Source organism: Dendrobium catenatum, unplaced genomic scaffold, assembly GCF_001605985.2.
Source record: "Dendrobium catenatum unplaced genomic scaffold, ASM160598v2 fragScaff_scaffold_993, whole genome shotgun sequence".
NCBI classification, from domain to species: Eukaryota; Viridiplantae; Streptophyta; class Magnoliopsida; order Asparagales; family Orchidaceae; genus Dendrobium; species Dendrobium catenatum.
In genome coordinates, this window is record NW_021319455.1 from 502,605 (window position 1) to 524,400 (window position 21,796).

A 21,796-nucleotide genomic window follows, 5' to 3' on the forward strand; every position below is an offset into this window, starting at 1 on the left:
ACAAAAATGATTCATTTCTGAACACAACCGAGAGAATTTCAGTCCATCAAAGCTGCTTATTGTTTTTAAAAAAGGTCCAAAACATCTTTAACAAAAACAACAGTCTTGAAAAGTGCTTCAGAAAGAATAAACATTTATCAGGAAAGAAGAAATAGCCCAGTCACATAATAAAGAACAGAAATTCAAACCTCATCAACTTCAAAACAATTTCTTTAAACCAATCAGAAACTTGTGAAGTAATCTCACCAAGAATCATCTTCTTCACATCACTTGCTCTGCGAGTTGCTTCAAGCTGGAACTCAAAAGAGCTAGGCCCACCAACTTTATCACTGTACCGCTGGCTCCTATTTAGAGTCGATTTCTGATTGAAGTAGTTTCCATTTGCTTTTTCCTGTGAGCTCCCAAACTTTATAAAGAACGTGCCATTAGGCCAAAGGATCTGATTACAAAGGAAAAGTTAAATTGTAAAAGTTAAATGAGAATTCAGTTGTTTCCCATTGCACAGGAAAGCTTTGAACAAACACAAACTATGCATGGATTCTACTAGTAACACATAACACAGACATTTCACAAAATCAGAGTTCGATAGAAGAAACATCACCAACAAACCATTCATTTCTTCAATGCAAAACTTCACAGATCCATGGATGTTTTAGACATTCATAAAACAATCATAAAAATCCACAAACGTAAGCACGAAACTGAAAATCATGAAAGGAAATGAGGAAATGAAAAAGATACCACTCACTGAAAAAAGAATCCACCCTAAAGAATAATTGAAACAAGTACTTGGACCATGCAATTATCTTTAACTAATGATGGGTGTTTCAAGTCAAAATATGAAAAAAAGGGGTATAATATGCATCTCAGCCCACTGATAATAACATGCATGATGGGTTACATAGAAGATGAAAGGGATTTCTAACGCACGTCTATGTAAATGTCATAGCCAATAATGTATTGAAAAAAATCAATACACAACATTTTTTTATCAGAAACGTTTTGAAATGCAGTGTAGGGCGTTTGCTCCTTCTGGCTTCCCAAGATAAACTAATTGGTATTAAGTGAAAAAAGAAAACAACCACAATTTGGCTAGTAAGCCAACAGTCTGTGATACATCAGTGAATCATTAGTTGCTGAAGACATGGTGAGGACACCGGAGGAAAAGGAGAGATAACAAAAGGATGCATGAGAACTGACGGCAGACTAAACCTCGAAGTTTCAAGTGCTTGTGTGCAATCTTGATGTCTCCTTAGCCAACAAAACTTCTGCGGGAACATTAATCTAAACCACCCCAATTCAACATTTTGGTACGATAGATTTGTGTATATAATCTCCAGCTATAACTATGCTTCAGTTGGGAAGTAACTAAGCCTAAAGAAAAATTTGTTGTACTTCTTGCCATTAATAGAAATAAATACATATAAGCCAATTTTGAATTTGAAATGCATACAAAAAACCTGACAAAAAATAAAAGGATTTACCAAGAAGATGGATAAGTTGATGGGGCCAAGCTTTCAAGGATATAAGTGAAGTAAATTACAAAATAAATATATTTGCATGCACTAACAGAAAAATTACAAATTACTATTATCATATGACTAGCATATAACCACTTAAAGTAAAGGGATAATATTCTAGCATATTAAGAGCATATTATGAACATAAGTACTCCTAAAAAATTGATTATATACCAGCAAGGATGTAAAAGACATTTTAAGTCTTATAAACATGCTTGTCTTTATTCTAGATGGAAGGCCAGCAACCAAACTGTAAAGTGCAAATCATAAAAAAGACAGGTAACAGAAGTGGGACCAGAAGTTCGCAACATTACAATTAATTGTCCATAATAAACATTTACCAGAAGCTCTATTGCTAGTATGTTAAATCCATAAAATTTATGATATAAGCGAACGCTTGGCTCAACACACATAATTCACACACAATCACATAAGCTCCATTGCTAGTATGTTAAATCCAGCAAATCATCTCTACTATGTGGCAGACTTATCAATCTCATAAGTATGTGTGTATATATCTATATGTGTGCGTGTGTACATGCACGTACTCACCCTACCTTTAGGTTGGATCAAATGAATCATTTAAGAAGTTTGGACCGATTTCCCTTATTTTTAGAAGTGTTTTTTTTTTTAAATTCCCGTAGTTTAGCAAGGGACTTCAACAACTAGCCTCCTTGGAGGAAATATCTTTGAGTTGAGCTCTACTTTAATTAATTTTTTCCCTTGGAAGAAGTTTGATCACAATGAGAACTACTACAAGACGATCCCTATCAGCATCCTTAGGATGAACCCATATAATGCTCAACATCATAGTAGCCAAAGGTGAAGAGAGATTTAGATTCTATCAAGAAGAGGATTTGAAGTGGAAGAAGAGGATTTTTTAGCCGTTCAGGTCGTTTTTAGCCATAGACTCAGTTCAAAAAGTTGTCCGGATCGAGATAGGTCACATTATGTCCATCTCAAGTTTCAAGAATACAAAAAATTTATCTAATTTTCTGATCAAATTTCATTTTTCCGTTAACGAAAAACGTGGATAACTTTGCACTGATAAAATTTTCACCACGGAACTTTTTATATTTTATAAATATTAAGATTATGCACATTATGAATATTTTATGTAAAGTTTATGATGAATGTTTCAAAATTTATGGAGTTTTTATTGAATAAAAAAATATATGGATGTTGAAAAATAGTGTTGTAGTATGATAAAAGTCTTAAAACATTGTTTTACACAATCTATGGTAATTTGATTATTTACTGAAAATGAGCATTTTTGCTTAGTAGGGTTTTCTATTGCCTACTGTTATAAAAAACTATACAATTTTGATACATGCTCAATTACTCTTTAACTGCTATAATGTGATGATATATGTGCATATGTGATTAAATTGTATGTGTTGGGATACATAAGAAGCCAGAATCTTTTGAGATGTTATCTGTGTCAGGGAATATTCTAATGCCTATAAGGCATGTTTTGATGGCTATAAGCCATGTTCTAGTGCCTATAGGTATGTTATGGTTTTATAAGCACAAAAGAGAGTCATAAGAAGCAGAATCCTTTGAGATTCTCCCTGAGTCCAAAGAATGTGATATGAAATGTTATATGATATGAATTGTAATTTATTCATATGTTTAGTATTTTTTTTAATAATTGGATAACTATTATGTTCGTATGACATTTCTCAGTACAGTAATTTATTAGATTGCATTTAATTAATTTTAAATATTCAACAAAATATTTAATAAAAAAAATTGAAAATAGCTTGTGTGGTCTATTTAGCTGTTATAGCTCACTGTGGTTTTGTTTTTTATTTTTAGGATTTGGGAAGAGGAGGTAGACTGTTGATTAGTAGTTCAGGATCTGATCAGAGTTTATAGGTATTTTTCTATTTTAATTTGTGTATAATCATGGCTAGTTTATTATTCAGTTCTGTAACTTTTGCATATAGCCATGTACTGTACTGTATATACATTTTGATAAAATGAAAAAAATATTGTGGATGAGTTTATTTCAGTAGTTGGATGTTTTAGTAGCTCTGTAGTATATAGTTTATTTAAAATGAATATTAGAAGAGAATCAGAAACATTTCAAAATTAGATCATGGGATTTGCTTTTCATAGCTCAATACGATAGGACCTGCCAGGATCTGGTTGGGTTGTGACAAACTTTTGTGGTATCACATGTTTATTTTTTTATTAATTATTATTATTATTTTTTTAAATGTTAGCATTCTAATGCTCAACATACATGCATGGGTATATAAGGCATGGCCTTTGAATTTGTTATCAAGATCTTTCGATACTGGATATCTAGAATTTGTATTGTCAATATGTCACTCCCCAGCATTCACTAGGCAACATATTTTTTCAAGACTCAAATCTTATACAATGTAAGTTTTATCTTAAATTAGCTCATTTGGAAAGCTATCCCAAGGCTTCACTTCGAGATTTTCCCTTATCATTTAAAGAAAACCTACAGGGAGGTTTAAGGTGGCTTGCATCCCTTCTTCAGGAGTCATCTCTCTTTGATGGGAAGGAGAAACTTATGGATGGAGGACTTAATTTCTAAATTTATTGTTCTTAACTTCCACATCAAATCTCCAAAAATTGTATCATCCAAATGTCACACCTCAGCACTCACTGCATTGTATCTTTTGAAAGAATCAAATATTTTGAATGAAAGTCATATCTTGAAACAACTTCTATTGCAAGCTATCCCAATTCTTTTCTTCAAAATTGCCCCATTGTATCTTGAAGATAATAATTTGAGAGATTCATGGTAGAATTACAAACCCTATTTGAGAGTCCTCTCTTCATGATGGTTGGATAACCTTATTATTTAAGGCCTTGATCTTTTGAACTTGCCACCACGAACTTCCTACAACGGATTTATGGTAAATGTTTTTCCCAGGTATTAAGCCTTGGTGTTTACCTAATAGCATCTTTTATAAAACTTGAATCTTTTGAAGCTCGATTCATGTCTTGGAGTGATTTATCTTATAAGTCACTCTTTCAAGTGCTTTATATAAGGAAGGGAGCCATGAAGAAGCCTTGGTTCCTTCTGAGCCAAGAAAGAAACCTTGGCTCTTTCTTAACCTATTTATGCTTAGACATTATAGTTGTGGATATCTAAGGTTTGTATTGCCCCCAAAGCCACATCATAACGCCAGCTGAATTTAAGCATATGAGAAACAAACCATAAATGCTGATGCATATACTTTGCTTGAATTAAAAAACATATCACTACACAAAAGTGACAAACAGGTATTTCTATTCTTACATCTTGGACCCAATGGATCCCATGCGCAATAACTTCATCTTTACGCAGCCAATGGATTTGCCTTAATATCCAGTCATCAATAGCATCTTCCATTATTAGCTGCAAAACCTGTTTTGAAATCCAGAGGACCTGTCTCCTGTAAATCGAAGGATCATAACAAACAAATGTAAATTAAATAGCAATAATTGATGTCAAATGACAAAATAGTTCAGCGAATTTACAAATAGCACAACTTGAACATTCCAATATAAGAGTATCCTATTTCACTCAAGTGATGATATTAGAGAAACTCAACTCTGTCTTTCTGACAGTATCATGTTCCAAGGGGAAGTGACCAGTGAGGACATACCCGATAGGTCAACACAATTATGAAAGAAAAACAAATGAAAGTCCATAGCTTTCATTTGTCAATGCAATAAATTTCTGAGATAAAAAAAAAAAGAACAGAATTTCAAGCGAAAGGAAAATTTTGCTTGATTGGTGAGTAGATAGACTAAATGGCTATGGCAACGATCAACAATAAAATAGAGGAAAAATAAAAACAAATAATAATTTTGCTAAAAAACTTATGGCAACAATGTCGATGCAACTCTGTTGGGCAGATAAATTTTAATTTCAGAGTTCCAAAACATGAGTAAATATTACTTTGACCATTGGATGAGTAGAAAAATGCTGTGCATAACTGTGTTAGACCTGCATCATATATGGGACTTGTGCTTTGAAGGCATATTTGGGACTCTCCCAGGAGTAGCCAAGAGAGCCATTCGGCTTTTTGCATGCCACATCGGCCAAAGCATAGCCCCATGCACACAGGTGGCACTTTTCATGGCTCATATTATAATTTACGTAAACTTAAATTAAATGTAGACTACTATTTAAAAAGTCACACGTGATTCTACCAATATATGATCCCAACCTTTCATTTTTTTAAAAATAATCCCAATGTTCCATTGGCCTCCAACAACATTAAATTCGTATCTTTGAATTCTAAGCATTGTATAAATCTCTAAAAGTTAGAATTAAAAGCATAAAATTATTTTAATAAATATTTAAGAAATAGATGATACTCTAATAAAGTATATAAAGTTATGACAATACCAGAATGAATTCTAATTTGTGACGCGTTGTATGGCTTGAATATAGCGACAAGTGTGCAAGGGCCATTGCACCGGCGCCCAAGTGCAGTGTTAAATAGGCAAGAGTTCCCACATCAATGACGGATGTGGACAAAGAAGCTAGTCCATGAAACTAAAATTAGAATAGGAACTTGGAATATAGGCTCCCTTACAGAAAAATTAATGTAATTAATAGATATTATGATTCATAGGAAGATGAATATTCCGTGCACTCAGGAAACTAAATGGGTTGGAGAAAAGGCTAAGGAGATTGATAGTTTAAGATATAAACAATGGTATTCGAGTGGGAGTCGTACTAGATATGGTGTATGTGTTATTATAGATAAGAGTTTGAAGAATAATGTTATAAAAATTAACAGAATTAGTGATAAAATTATAACTTTAAAGATTGTTGTTGATGCTAAGATTGTTAATATTATAAACGCTTATGCTCCTCAAGTAGATTTGGATATGTGTTCAAAATTAAAATTTTAGAATGACTTAGAAGAATTAATACAAAAGATACCTCTTGAAAAAAAAGTTTTTATTGAAGGAGATTTATATGAACATGTTGGTAGAGAGGTAGATGATTTTAAAAACATTCATGGTAGTCATGAGTTTAGAATGATAAATAAAGGTGATAAGACCATATTAAATTTTTCTTTAGCTTATAATTTCTCAATAGCTAATACCTTTTTTTTAAAAAAAGATGAGCATCTTATCACTTATAAAAATGGATATAGTAAAACACAGATTGATTATTTTTTTATAAGAAAATTAGATCGTTTAGATTACAAAGATTGTGAAGTTATTCCGAGTGAAAATTTATATACCCAATATCGATTATTAATTTTGGAATTTAAGATAAAGGATCAAAAAAAAAAAGTAAAATAATTTTCTAGTATTAGATGGAGGCATTTAAAGAATATTAACAAAAGCATTTTTTAGAGTAAGATTTTAGATCATAAAATTTTGTCTGTGCATGATGATAATAATATTATGTGGGAAAAAATGGCTAGTGATATTAAAAACATTACAAAAGATGTGCTTGGAGTTTCGAATGGAAAAACTCCTAATAGTAAAAAGAGTTGGTAGTGGAATCCAAATGTACAAGAAAAGATAAAATAAGAAGATTTGTTATAAAAATTGATTTAGATGTAAAAATTCTGATAATTGAGAAATCTATAAAGAGGCCTGTAAGAAATCTAAAAAAATCATTTGTGATGCAAATAACTTAGCTTTTAATGATTTATATAATAGATTAGATACTAATGAGAAAGAAAAATATATGTATAAATTAGTCAAACAAAGAGATAGGAGTAGTAAGGATTTAGTTCAAATGAAATGTATTAAGGATGAAGATTAAAAAATACTTTTCTTAGAAGATGATATTCAACAAATATGGATGAGATATATTGTTAAACTTTTTAATAACGATGTGATACTAATGTTTCTCAAAATCAATTTGGATTCATGCCGGGTAGGTCTACTAGGGAAGCCATACATTTATTGATAGGTTTGATGGAGAAATATAGAGAGAATAAGGAGGATCTACAAATGATATTTATTGATTTAAAGAAAGCATGTGATAAAGTTCCAAGAGAAGTGCTATGGAGAGCTCTTGAAAAGAAAGAAGTTAATAACGCTTATATTCAAATCATTAAAGATATGTATGCATGAGCTCCTCTTTCGATTGGATTACATCAAGGATCAAGCATAAGTCCATATCTTTTTGCTTTAGTCATGGATGTTCTCACTAGACATTTGCAAGAGGATGTACCTTGGTGTATGCTTTTAGCTGATGATATTCTTCTTGTTGATAAGACTAGAGAGGAAGTTGAAGGTAAACTTGAATTATGGAGGTCAACCTTAGAGTCTAAAAGTTTTCGCTTGAGTAGATCTAAAACAGAATATATAAAGTGTAATTTTAGTAGCAATAGACCTAGTGAGGGGATTGTGACTTTGGGATATCAAGTCATTAATAAGAGTGCATGTTTTAGATATCTTGGATCTATTGTTCAGAGTGATTGTGAAATAGATGGGGATATTATTAGCAGAATTCAAGTTGGATGGTTGAAGTGGAGGAATGCATTAGGCTTATTGTGCGATAGAAAAGTCCCCCTCAAACTTAAGGGAAAATTTATAAGATGGTGATGAGACCTGCAATGCTTTATGGTGCCGAATGTTGGCCATTAAAAGAGAAGCATAATACTAAGTTTAGTATTGCAAAGATAAGAATGCTTAGGTGGATGAGTGGTTTTAACCTTAGAGATAGGATACGAAATAATTATATACGTGAAAAGGTTGAAGTAGCTCTAGTGGAAGATAAGATTAAAGAGCGTCGCCTTAGATGATTTGGTCACATTAAACGGAGGCCTTCCGATGACCCGGTTAGGAAAGTTGAGGTATGTAGACCTAAAAAGACTTGGTTATAAAATATTAGAAATGTTCTTTCTTTATTAAATTTAAATGAGAATTTGACTTTTAACAAAACACAAAGGTGAAAAATGATTCATGTAGTCGACCCCATGTAGTGGGGCAAAGGCTTGATGTTGTTGTTGTTGTATTTCTATCACAATTTCCTTTGAAGTCTTTTAAATTTTCAATTATTTTGCAACAAAAACTAAATACTCCTATCCTCTAAATACTCTTCTACTCAATTTATGATTTATTTTGTAGCAAAAATTTAATTAAATATCACCATGATATACAACTCATAATAAAATCATAAAAACACTTATATACTGCTAACTACTTCAACTCTATTTTGAAAGTATTTAAGAACATAAACACTATTTTAGTATTCAAAATTTATTTAATTTATATTAAATTAAAAAATTTTTGTGAGAGTATTACATTAAAATTTATTTAAAAATTACATCTATGATTTTAATCAAACCAATAAAAATAATTAAGAAATAAATAAAAGATTTTAAAAATGTAAGCATAAGTTTGATTCCAATCTTATTTAATATTTTAGCCTATGAATTTTATAAATACTTTTTAATCATTAATCAAAATTATTATGTATTTGAAAAAATTCAAATTTTATTAATACAAGAATATTATAAAATTTATTAAATATAAATGAATACATGTGCATATGTCTTAGATTATATTTCTTTGGTTTTTAATAATTTGTATAGAGTTTTCGAATATTATATGATGCATACATTTGAAAATGGTTATTAAAACTTAAATAATAGGAATACTGATGCGGACATTCGACGGTGGATGATATTCAAATGAAGAGTCAAAGATCGACGACCGAGATCACTCTATTTTATTTTAGTTTATTAATTGTATTTTGATTTAATTTTGCAATTTTCCCTTTTTTTACCCTTTTATTTAAGAGTCTTGTCTTATGTAAGCCCTAGGGGCATATATGTCTTGTTTAGTTTCTTAAGCCTATATACATAGGCCCTTGCTTAAGTAATGTAATGATGAATTATTAAGAAAAGAAATTTTATTTACACTTCTGTTCTTCGGAGAGAACTTGGGTGAGATTCTTATGGGAGAGGGAGGGAATCAAAGTTTCCACCAGCCGCAGGATGTGTCCGGGCTCGTGGCGTGAAGTCCCTTGGAGAAGGGCAATGTACTACCCGTTAGCTGCAGGATGTGTCCGAGCTCACGGTTATATCTTTCTTTCCCTAAATCCTTTTCTCCTCCTCCCCTCTCTTCACCCCAAGCTGCCAACCTAAGGCGTCACCAAATTCCTTACCGCCGGCCACCTAATCCTCCCACACCCACCAACCTCAACATATCACCACATCTCCAAATCAGCCCCTTAAAGTCCACCTAACCGCCGGCCCATCTCCACCACCCCTAGCCAAGCCGCCGATTGCCATCCCCCTCCCTTGCCTCCAATTCTCCAATCTCCACTTGAATAATATTTCCTTTCTTGCTTAACTTCTTTGGGAAAGTCATTTAATTTTAAATCAATTAATTCAAATTTGAAATTTGAAACCTTTCCTAAAAAAGAATCCTATTTTAGGAAAGTTTCTAAAATCAAATTTAAAATTAATTTGATTTTGATTGAACATTAAATCCCATCCTAATTAGTAAATCCTAATTAGGAAAGTGAATTCGGCCATCCCTCCAGAATCCCATGAATTTTAAATTTCAAATTTCAAACTCCTCTTAATCGCTTTCCTAAAATAGTTTCTTATTGATTACGAAAGTTTCCTATTTAAATTCAAATCATTATTTGAATTTAAATACTTTCTTAATCGATGAATTAGTTTAGGAAATTTCTTTCCTTTGAATAAAATCTGAAATCAGATTTTAAATCTGATTTCCAATCAATAATTAAAGCCATGGGTCCACCTAATTGAACCTACTCCCTCTCTCTCCCCTCTTTGGCCAGCCCCCTACCTCTTTCTCATATTTTCCTTCCATTTATGATTCCCAATCAAATCCCTAAATCAAATTCCCATTAGAATTCAAATTAGGCCTGACGTTATCTATTCATTCCTAATTAAACCCATTAATTAGGCAAGCCATCATTTTCCCTCCACGGATCTCTCTCCAATTTGATTTGAGATTAATTTAACTTACCACCTAGGAAAGTAAAGCAATCCTAAATTGTTCCTGCTGCTGTCACAAATTCTTCAACATTATTTCTTGCGTTTCCTACATCTAGGGATCCAGAAGCCTGAAATTTTCTGCTATTTAGGCTTCTGGACCGATCTTGCATGCTATCCAGAGATCCCCAACATTACGAGTTGATGTCCAAGACTTCTAAGAACCAAAAGCTGGTGTTTAGACATCACGAGTTTCTCTTCAAGACCCATAGGACTCAAAACCCCATACTCGTTCTACATCAGTTGAGTCCAAGGCTCGCGGTTTTATCTTTTATCTTTTGTTTCTTTATTTTTGTTCATTCTTGTTGTTCCTAGTCGCCATCTTCATCCTCTACCTACTTCAACCAAACCGGCCTTAGCTCCACCACCACTCACAGCCAAGCCACTATACCGCCGCCGACCCCTTCTTTGGTTTCCCTCCCAACCCTTGCCATTAAACCTTTCCTAAATTAGCTTTCATAATTTAGGTAATACAATTAAGAGAAAATTCAAATCTATTTGAATTTGAAATTACTACATAAATTAGAGATCCTAATTTTGGAAACTTTCCAAATCATAACCTTTTGAATTTTAAATTAACTTGGGATGAAATATTTCTTCCCAAAGTTAATTTATTAATTTAAGAAAGCTTTGATTGCCTCTTTAAACCACACCTCCTTTCCCTATTGTCGCCGGCCCTTCATCCAACCGAACCCAAGCCCAAGCCGCCCCTTTTCCTCTTTGGAATTTCTCTCCATCATTGCCTACAATTACTCCTTTCCTAATTGGGTTGAATAATTTAGGTAACTCAATAACTTTGCAAAATTTAAATTTATTTGAATTTGAAAAGTTACCTAAAATATCATTCCTATCTTAGGAAAGTTCCAAAATCCTCTCTTATTGATTTTAATTTAAATTAGGATGAAATATCTCATCCCAAATTTGATTCCATAATTTAACGAAGCATTAAAAGCTTCCTTAAACTCCTCCCTAGCCCATTAAGCCGCCGGCCCCATCATCATTAAGTCCTTGGATTTATTTCCTAAAACCAATCTCACCTTTTGGAAATAATTCAAACCTCTTCTCCCCAAATTCAAATTGTTACATAAAATAAAATTCTATTTTAGGAAACTATCCAATCAAATCCAAATCAAATTAGAATTAAATTGGAATTAATTCATCCCTCCTTAATTGGGAGTCCCAAAGAGGCAAAGCATTAACTCTTCTTCCAAATCTCCCCCACCCCCTTACCCATTCTACATCAGATACATTGATAATATTTAATCAAAATAAAAGAAGTATATATATATATATACACACACACACACACACACCTCTACTAATTCAAATCAATGTTCATTTTGGAAGAAAAAGAAAAATAAAAATACTAAATAATTTTGAATTGTTATTTCTTCTTACTAGTTTTTTAAATTCTGTCTTGCACTTGATGCAGCTACAATTAACTAGTGATTTGAAAATCGAATGTAGCTATGAACATTAACGCATCAAGTGGTTCCCAACTCAAATAGTTCCCAACTCGTTCAACGCACCCTTTCTACTCCCTCATCAACTCGTTCTCTTACAGCTGAACTTTTGCATTTGCATTCATCTAACCCGGGGCAAAACTACTACTATCATCCTCAAGAATAAACAAAAAATCTTGAGGAATACATATATTGTGGTTATCTCCAATCTCCCAAACAAAACTATCCTCAATCGCTCAAAGAGCGTAAAAATGAGCTGCCTTGTTGTGCTCCCTATACGTGTGAACAAACAAGACCCCTAACTCGTTCTCTTACAGACGAGCTTGATTGATGCTTCTCCCACACTAATTCCTGCTCACTTCATCACTAATTTGCTAGATTGTACTCCCACACTTACTCTCTCAGTCAACTAAACTACCACATTAACTTCTCTTCTCTTCCTCGATGACTTCCTAGTATAGCTTCGTCTCTGCCGACTCACCAACTAGCGTTACTTATCCTGGCCAAAAGTACAGTAGCTGTTGCCTCTATGTTTTCTCTTTTATAGAAGAAGCCAAAGATCTCAATTCTTTGCCATCACCTCTCAATGGATATCTAAGGCTTGTCATAAGGGCTAAACCATAAGGTTCCGAGTAATTTTTAAAATTTTTACCGTTCACATAACATGAGGCTTTGGCTTTTGAGATCAAAGAGAGTTGACTATCAAATTTTTTACCAATATTTATGAATGAGTTATTAGACTTTTGAAGTTAGAATATGAATGAAATTATAGTGAATTTTGAATTTAGATATTTATTTTAAATTATTTTATGAGTAAAAGCCCAAAATAGTTCTTTGATTATTAGTAAATGCCCAATTTAATCTCAAACTTTTATAATGCCTCAATTTAGTCCCCTACTATTAGAAAATGTCTCAATTTGGTCCCAAGTCCAAAAGTAACAGTTAAAGCAACCCAATAGTTAAATGTAAGGGCATTTTAGGTATTAGGATGCATATGAGATTATCTAATAATTTTTATATATTTTTTCATTTATTCTATTAAAATAAATACCAAAACTATAATGGAAGTTAATCAAGAAAATAATTAATAAACTTAGTTAACTTTCATTATGATTTTTGTATTTATTTGAATATAATAATCACAAAATATAACCTCATATACATCCTAATACCTAATATGCCCTCACATTTAACGGTTGAGATTAACTTTAACCGTTACTTTTGGCCTTGGGACAAAATTAAGACGTTTTTTAATAGCCGGGGATTAAATTGGAGCATTATGAAAGTCTGAGATTAAATTGTGCATTTATTAATAGTTGGGGGACTATTTTGAACTTTTACTCATTATTTTATATATTGATTTTTAATTAATTTTTATTTATAAAACGTATGAAGTATAAAATTCATGAAGTTGACACCCTATGACTGGTAAAACGTCTCAATTTTACGCTTTTATCTTTTAAAACATTGCATGATGCACAAACAAAAAACATACATACACAACTATTATATATAAATGCATAGTATTATATTGGTAATTGAATGGCTTAAAATATAAATAAAATTAAAGAAAATAAATACGTATATACACATCATACATAGGTCCACACAGGAATAATAATAAATGTATATGTATGTACATGCACATTTACATGTAGAGAGAGACATGTCTGCTTATTTATTGAGTCACCTTCAAAGTAAATTGAATGAATTAAGAGCAAAACATCCTTGACTTGAACTTTATATAATTTTGAGTCAATTAAAATTCAATTGATAATCAAGTAAATTTCAAGTTTTGAGCAAATAGCCCTAAATTATGGTTTCCACACGTTACATTGTCTATACCACTAATAGAACTAAATTTTGAAACATGCCACGCACAGAAACAATGCTAGTGTTCAAATTTGAAGTGTTTTCCTCCAAGAGCTACCAACGTTTAAAATTGCGCAATAAGAGGCGCGCCTCAGCGCAATTTGGTCCATTTAAGCCTCAAAGCCAACGCAATAAGTTCAGTTTATGAGGCTTACGCCTCAAGTTTAATGAGGCGCGCCTCGCCTCATATATTTAAGGATACAACTGAAAGATCAAATGCTGACTTGCAATTAGTACCTTTTAGGAACAAAGAAGGTTTTTTTGGATTACAACAAGCAAAAGATACAATTGCCAAACGATCTCCAGTTGAGTGGTGGATTCAATTTGGTGATGGGACTCCAGAATTACAGCGTTTTGCTGTGAAAGTTTTGGGCTTGACATGCTCTTCATCTGGCTGTGAAAGGAATTGAAGTACCTACAACCAAGTGCATACAAAGAGAAGAAATCGTTTGTCGACATTGAGGATGAACTCATTGGTGTACATTATGTACAATAGGAGACTCAGAGATAGAAATTTGAAGAAAAAATGATTAATGGATGATGAAGATCCTTTGCTTACGATGATGTGGCATCTGATGATGAGTGGTTTGTAGATGATGAAGTTGAAGTGATGCCGTCTGAATTACAAGATAAAGATTTAAATGTTGATTTCTTTGATGGTCTTAAAGCATCCACATCCACCACAACTCAAGAACAAATCAAGAACAAATCAAAAAAGGTATATAAATAATATAGTTTTCTTTTCTTGAACTTTTATTAATGTTTTACACTATTATTCATTATGATATTGTTCAAAAATATTTACTATTTAGGGAAGATGAAGATAACTAATAATGAGGAAGAAGAAGCTGATTGGGAGATATTAGACTTCTAGGAGAGGGGGAAGAGGAGAGAGCAGCTAATCATATTGATGATTCAAATGAAGACCCCCTTAGTGATGACTGATGAGTGATGATAATGCTGATGACTAGTGAGTTCTTAACTTCTTATGTGATATGTTAATGTCATTGCTATTTATCTTGTGCATTTTTATGCTTTATTTATTATTTACTCATTAGTATATACAAAATTTATTATTTTATGTTTACGCAATTTTTTTATTTTGAGGCTTACGCCTCAAATCGCCTTGAGGCTTACGCCTCGCCTCACGAACGAAAAACGCCTCAATACCCGAATACGGAATTTTAAACCTTGAGAGCTACAACACTGAAATTAGTAAGATTTTGCAACCATTAAACTGTATAAGACATCATGGGAAAAATTATTTACTATATATAATTATCCTAACATAAAACAGTGTGCATCACTTCTGTAGATTTATTCTGATTATAATTTTTCTTATGATTTTTTTTTCATATTACAGTATAGTTTGAACTATATTATATTCTGAAGTGTTATGTTCATAATTCATTGTATTAAAAATAATTATTCAGGAGAAGAGGAATTACTAGCATAAGAGGGAACATTGTTGGCTGAAGAGCAGGATGCATTTCTAGATATATTATTTCTGCTTTTCCACTTTCTAATTTCTTTCTTCTCAGCAAAGGATTGATCCTTCCACACCATAATTAGTCATACCTCCTAGAATTGAGTTATAAGCTTTATATTCTTTTGGAGAAAAATATCAAAATGGTCCATGGACTATTTATATGCATCTATTTTAGTTCCAAACTATAAATTTGCTCAACTTAGTTTATTGATTTCTCAAATATGATCCAAAATAGTCCATAAATTAGATTATTTTGAATTAGATGTGGACAATTCAGGAATTAGTTTGGAGAAAATGTAAGGAGTTAAGTGACTAAATTTAACACATACAATAGTTTGGAACTAAAATGACGCCTCTTAAATAGTCCACAAATCATTTTGACTTTTTCTCTATTCTTTGATAATAACTATAGCTATCACCCAAATCTAAAATTCTGCATAGTTCAGTCCATGTCAAAGACAAATAATTTTTACCAAGACCAGTTGAGAAAAATTAATGCTTGATATTTAGGTTAAAAGCAACCATAAAGCATAGGCCTATTTTCATTAAATGAAATGAAATTGTGGTTGTGAACTTGCAATAAGGCTAATTATAATTATGATTAAGGATATCAATAACAAATAAAAAAGCAAATGAAATGAGCCCATGAGGAAACAAACCTTAACCATCCTCTCCGATTTAGTTGGAATATGTTATCAACTAAATTCAATAGCGGCACGCTGACATTAGGGGGTGTCCACTGCATTAAAAGCAAAGGTATCTAAGCACACAAAATCATGACAACTCAATCAAAAGAATAAAGTCAATAAACATAATAAAAAAAATTATGTGGTTAAAGACTGATTTATACCTATATTTCACAATTTGTTATACCACGATGGTTTGAAAAGTTAAAAAAGTACCAATATTTTGCTTTTAAAAGAAAAAATTTAGGAAACAAAGGTGATTTACAAAAAGCTAGTCCATCTATATCAGACAGAAAAGGTGTCTGAAACTGTTCAAGGGCCTATTAAATTGTACATGTGAATATATATGTCACTTCAACATACATCCAAGAAACTTAGTTCCACATGAAGAAATCACATTGTCAAGACGTAAGATAAAAGGGAAAATTAAAAATACATATAACTGGTTCAAAGAACATTAACAGTTAGCTTTTCAGATATGCTTTAGATTAAGTAATTAACAAAACGTTCAGCATAGTCCACGAGGAATCGAGGCGTTTTTTCTAAGCGAGGCGTAAGCCTCAAAACGATTAAAATAAATTAATTTAAAATTATAAATAATAACAAAAAATAACAAAATATTATGTCAACTATGAATTTGAAGATTTGTTTTAAGATAATATTACTGGAATACAAGATTTAAAATAAACTCACTTAAAAATAAAACATCCCCTTAGGATCAAGACCCAAAGCAGGCTCATCATCACTTCGATTGTCTTAAGAAGAATCTTCATAATTAATGTCAAAGTCATCCTCCAACTCTTCTTCATCTATAATATTTTTTCATTTATCTCCTATATCAGTTAATATTTCATTAGCTCTAAAATGAAACAATAATAAGATACAAAATAATTCATTATATTTAAGAATACCTTTAAATTTTTTTGAAGATCCAATCTCACTTTGTTTCTTTCTTTTATATACTTGGATAGTTGCTTCATTGTCTTCTTCATTGACATGACTTTCTCCTTCTGCTTCAAGTTCAGATACATCAGCATTCTTAGTAGTAACACATTCATTATCAGATTGTAACTCATCAACATGCAAAGGGTCAATTTCATTCTCAATATTTCCTTGATTTTGTAATTTGAGATGTCAATCTTTCAGTTTTTTGTTAAACATAACATAAACTAGTTTGTTCATTCGATTTGCCGCTAATAGATTTCTTTTCTTTGTATGAATTTGATTGAAGATACTCTAATTACGCTCGCATGCAGAAGCCGAACACGTTAGGCTAAGAACTTTAACTGCAAAAGCTTTCAATTCAGGAACATCATCTCCAAACTGAGCCCACCAACGTTCTATATGAAGACAAACATAGTATTTTATGAATATTGGTTGAACTAGAAGACTTGAATATAAAATATACCAGTCTGCCGGGGGTCTAAGGGGGTGCTGCCCCCTGGCGGGGTTCGACCTGAGCGTACCGAGCATGTACCGCTCAATACCGAGCATGTACCGCTCGGTACCGAGCAGTACCAGCTCCGTATCGAGCGGTACTGGCTTGGTACCGAGCATGTACTGAGCGGTACCGAGCTTGTACCTGCTTGGTACCGAGCATGTACTGAGCGGACGAATGAAAGAAAGCCGAATCAGGAGTTATTCAAGCTTTCGTTACTGCACGTCAAAGTCAAGGCCACAACACCGCGTACCTGCTCTTCCGACCTAACCGATGCCTGAACGTTTCCTGCATTCACAACTTCGGCTTCATTTCTTTCCCTGCGTCGTCTCCTTCCGACTTCGTCTCCTACACTCACAGCTTCGTCTCCTTCCCTCACGGAACTTCCTAATGTCTTTAGAACACGGATTATATATGCATATATACATATACTTACATAAATTCAAGGAATTTAGCTAAATAGATATGTAGAAGAAATAGAGAACATTTCTCCTCAACGTAGAGGAACATTTTCCTACATCTACCATCCCTAGACCCTACAACTGTATGAGGCCGACCGCACTAGGTACACTCTTCTTTTAGAGAGAGATGCTGTGATGAGAACCGTCCAAAGATGAATGGCCTCTAAGTTCCATAGCATTCAATAACAATCTTTAAGCTTCTTTGGTATTGGAACCAGAGATGATTAGTAGGACTAATCAATCTTTAGGTGTGATAAATGTTATGTTCCAATGTTGGATCAAATCATATCATTTATATTTTCAACTCCCTAGCCAACTCCAAAAAGATATTAATTGGGTGAGGTTGATCTTAAGCATTGGGCCAAAATCTTTGCTCGAACTAAAGATGTCGAGCTTCTTGCCCAGGATTAATACTCAATTTTGTCAAAAGATTAGGCTAACTATGGATTTGAGTTAGAACTGACAAAATTTATTTCCCAAGAAGCCAACTCTATCTGCCCAACTCATACCTAGCTAAATATATCATCTGTGATGTAGCCATGCCTGAAGTTTGAATGAGAAGATGAAAGCGATAAAAGAAAGAAAAAATTGAAATTGATCAAAGCAGCCTAAAATATAGATCATTCTTATATTGAACCAATTGGACGTCAAAACGAATGATTCAATGGTCAAGATGTTAAGAAGGAAAAACTTTCTATTAAGTGATTCAGCAATCAAGTTTATAGCACCAGTTATTACAAATCACTAAATTATATTCTCGAACAAAGGAAAGTCATTTAGCATGCCTAGAATTCAACCATTTTTAGCATTCACAAAATAAAAAGTTACATGGTCAAAATACAAAATAAATTTCCTATAACAAATAATGACTACAAATCGTAAAGCTTGTGCAATCACATAAAACTACAAATCTTACATGGAATATTTTGCTTAATATCACTTAGGGTTTCACTATAAAAGGTGATGTGAAACAATGTAATGAAACAAGAATTGCTTGTACGAAATTAATAAATTGTGAACTTGGCATAGTTAAACATAAACAAATGCGTTTTCAAGATAGATCTTTAGAAAATTTCACAGAAGAACTAAGTAACGACAATTGATTACAATTAAGAGCAATAGGAGACTAGCAAAATTAGTAGAGCAAATAGCACGTTAACAAAATCCACAGTTTAAAATCTAGATCATTCACCTTGGAATCCCTCACTTACACTCTTGATATCACTCAGCTTAACGGAAGAAGATTGCACACAAGCTTAGGGATGCCACTAGTAGACACGTGACGCCAAGGGGGCTAGTCGTTGGGGAAGGAGACGACGTTGGAGGAGCGGGTGGGCGTCCGGTGATTGTCCACTCTCTCGTAAGTCATTGCTCGTCGATGACGTCCGCTAGGTGGAAAAGAATACGATCAAGGTATTCTTCAACGGTGTGGTCGAATCCGAATCCAACGTCAAAGAACAGTGATTGGATGACGTCGATCTCCCCTTGAGAGTTGAACACAAATCCGTGATCAAGCTCCGGATCGTCCATACATGATCATGGAAGGATCTTGGCGTCGTGGTGATGTTATGGTGGAGGAACCGTCGCCTAGGAGAGGTGGCCAAGAGGAGGGGAGGAGGGGAATTCTCGGGTAGGAGGAGGTGGAGAGGGAAGGGGCGGGGCTAGGTTTAGGTTGGATTAGGGAGGATTATTAGAAATCTAAAATTAATTTTCAGATTAAGTGGAATTGGAGGGAAGATTTTGAATTCAAATTCAAATTGAAAGAAATAAAGTGGAAGAGAGGATAATTACGGGGTCTTAATAGAGAGCAATTAATGAAAATTGGAGAGAGAGAGAGAGAGAGAGAGAGGAAGGAATACGTGGCCGGCCATGTAGAGAGAGGGGGAGTGGGATTTGGTTTAAGTGAGTGGGCCCCAAGGATTAAATAAGGATCAAAATCAAAATCTGAAAATTAAATTAGATTTGATTTAAATAGAGAGGTTTCCTAACTTAGATTTAGACAATAGGAAAGTATTTGAACTCAATTATTTAATTGAATTCCCAATAGGAAACTTTCCTAATTGACTAAGGCTTATTTTAGGAAAGTGAGTAATTAAATATTTGAAATTTGAATTTCAAATTTGAGGGCTAGGAGGTGGTCCGGTGGGTTGAGCAAGGGGAAAAGGGGTGGCCGGGGGGAGGAAGGGAGGCCGTCCTCTCCTCACCCATCACTTGCCGGCCCCTCCCTACCCGAATTCCTTTTCTCCTTCCCAATATCCGAGCCCCCACCCTATACCGCCGGCGGCCAACCACCTAGGAATTTGAACTTAGGAAAGAAGAAGAGATCGGGCCGCGAACCTTGGAATCCTCCGACGGTTGACGGGTCTTGCTATCACCCTCCTCGGGTTTCTCCTCTCATGAACTCACTTAGAGATGAAAACAAAGAACATAAAATTTCATTCAATAATTCATCATCTATTACAATGCAAGAGGCCTCCTATAAATAGGCCAAAATGAAAGAAAACCAGAAAGATACAAATGCCCTCGGGGCTACAATAGCAACTCAATACTCACAGGGGTAAACTAGGGAAAAATAGAAAAGGCAAGAACAAATAAAATACAAGATATATCAAAAGTAAAGACTCTGGATCGTAGCCGTCGATCTACGACTCCGACGACGGTACACAAGTCGAAATCTGATATCCTCATCAAAAGGTGATTAGATGCTAATTTTCTCAGTAAGACCGGCAAAATCAACCTTAAATGCTTCATACACAACTTTAAAAACTTCATCAAAATAAGACAGAACAAACATAGGAGGTTCAGTTAGTTTATTCTAATAAATTTAACTCACTTCTTTAGTCCATTAAAATTTCTGATCTCTCAAATAATAGGTTACTAGAGCAATCAAGGAACTGAAATTTCTAATAAAGAGTCTAAACAAAGTAGCAAGATCATAAAAGCTTCATACATCTATGGATTGACATTGGAGACTCCAAAATGCCTTTACCTTGCACTCATAACCTTTCTCTTATCAGGAAGAGATTACATAGTACAAAAAACACATTCGTCATACAAGAGCACTTGTTTAGGTTAATAAAAATTTTATTTCTTTTTACAATCTCAAAAATATATCCTCCAAGTGTTAAAGATACTGATCTGGAGATGTACTAAATATGGTTATATAATCAAAATAAATAACAGATTTTTTCGAAAAAGGTCTACAAATTTGATTCATCGAGAGCATAAAGAGGCTTGAGCCATTAGACAATCCAAAAGGGAAAACAAACTATTCATAAAGGCCAACTCCAGTTCTAAACACCGCATTTCTTTCATCTCCCTTAAAAAATCTAATTTTCTGATATGCACTTGTAAGATAATATTGGAGAAAAACTTTGATCTTTGTAACATATCGGTCCGTAGTTCAAGGGATTAGGAGTTGATAATAAATTATCATCTTATTGATAATTCATATATCCACACATTTTCTATCTCCATCTATCTTAGAAGTATAAAAAAAGGCATGACACAAGAAATTAAGCTTGCTTGAATTAAGCCCTTCATAAGCAATTTCTTGACTTGTTCAAGCTCATCTTGCTCCATTGGACTCATTCAATGATAAGGAAGATTAGGTAATATGGTACACGACACCAAATGAATCTAATGTTAGGTTTCAGCTACGGTGGCATCCATAAATTTTCTCCAAAGTTTAAATACAAACTCAACATATGTTCCACCCCTTCCTCCTTGCCATATGCAATACACACGCACACAAAAAAAAAAATCTTAGATGACCTTTCAAATTGTTTTATTGACAAAAGCTTAATTTTCTCTTCATTACTTGCCATTGGAGGAACTTCTTTAAATGACGTAAAAGAATACTTAATTCCGCTAAGCAAAAGCTAGTAAG

At 33.3% G+C, this 21,796-nt stretch overlaps 1 protein-coding gene across 3 annotated transcripts in view; it reads right to left on the reverse strand.

The window, feature by feature from the left end:
* The window catches only part of LOC110100045, a 78,475-nt gene that overhangs the window by 3,919 nt on the left and 52,760 nt on the right, over positions 1-21,796 (reverse strand). The window contains exons 12-15 of one of the 3 annotated variants that reach the window (XM_028697740.1): positions 16,920-17,018; positions 16,702-16,775; positions 15,982-16,061; positions 4,803-4,936 (exon numbers count right to left, since the gene is read on the reverse strand). In XM_028697740.1, coding sequence (XP_028553573.1) covers positions 16,028-16,061; positions 16,702-16,775; positions 16,920-17,018 — 207 coding nt within the window. In that variant the 3' untranslated portion in view covers positions 4,803-4,936; positions 15,982-16,027. Of the gene's footprint in view, positions 1-246; positions 440-4,800; positions 4,937-15,981; positions 16,062-16,701; positions 16,776-16,795; positions 16,842-16,919; positions 17,019-21,796 lie in introns of those variants that run through there. The other 2 variants (XM_028697739.1, XM_028697741.1) reach the window with 2 other exon arrangements.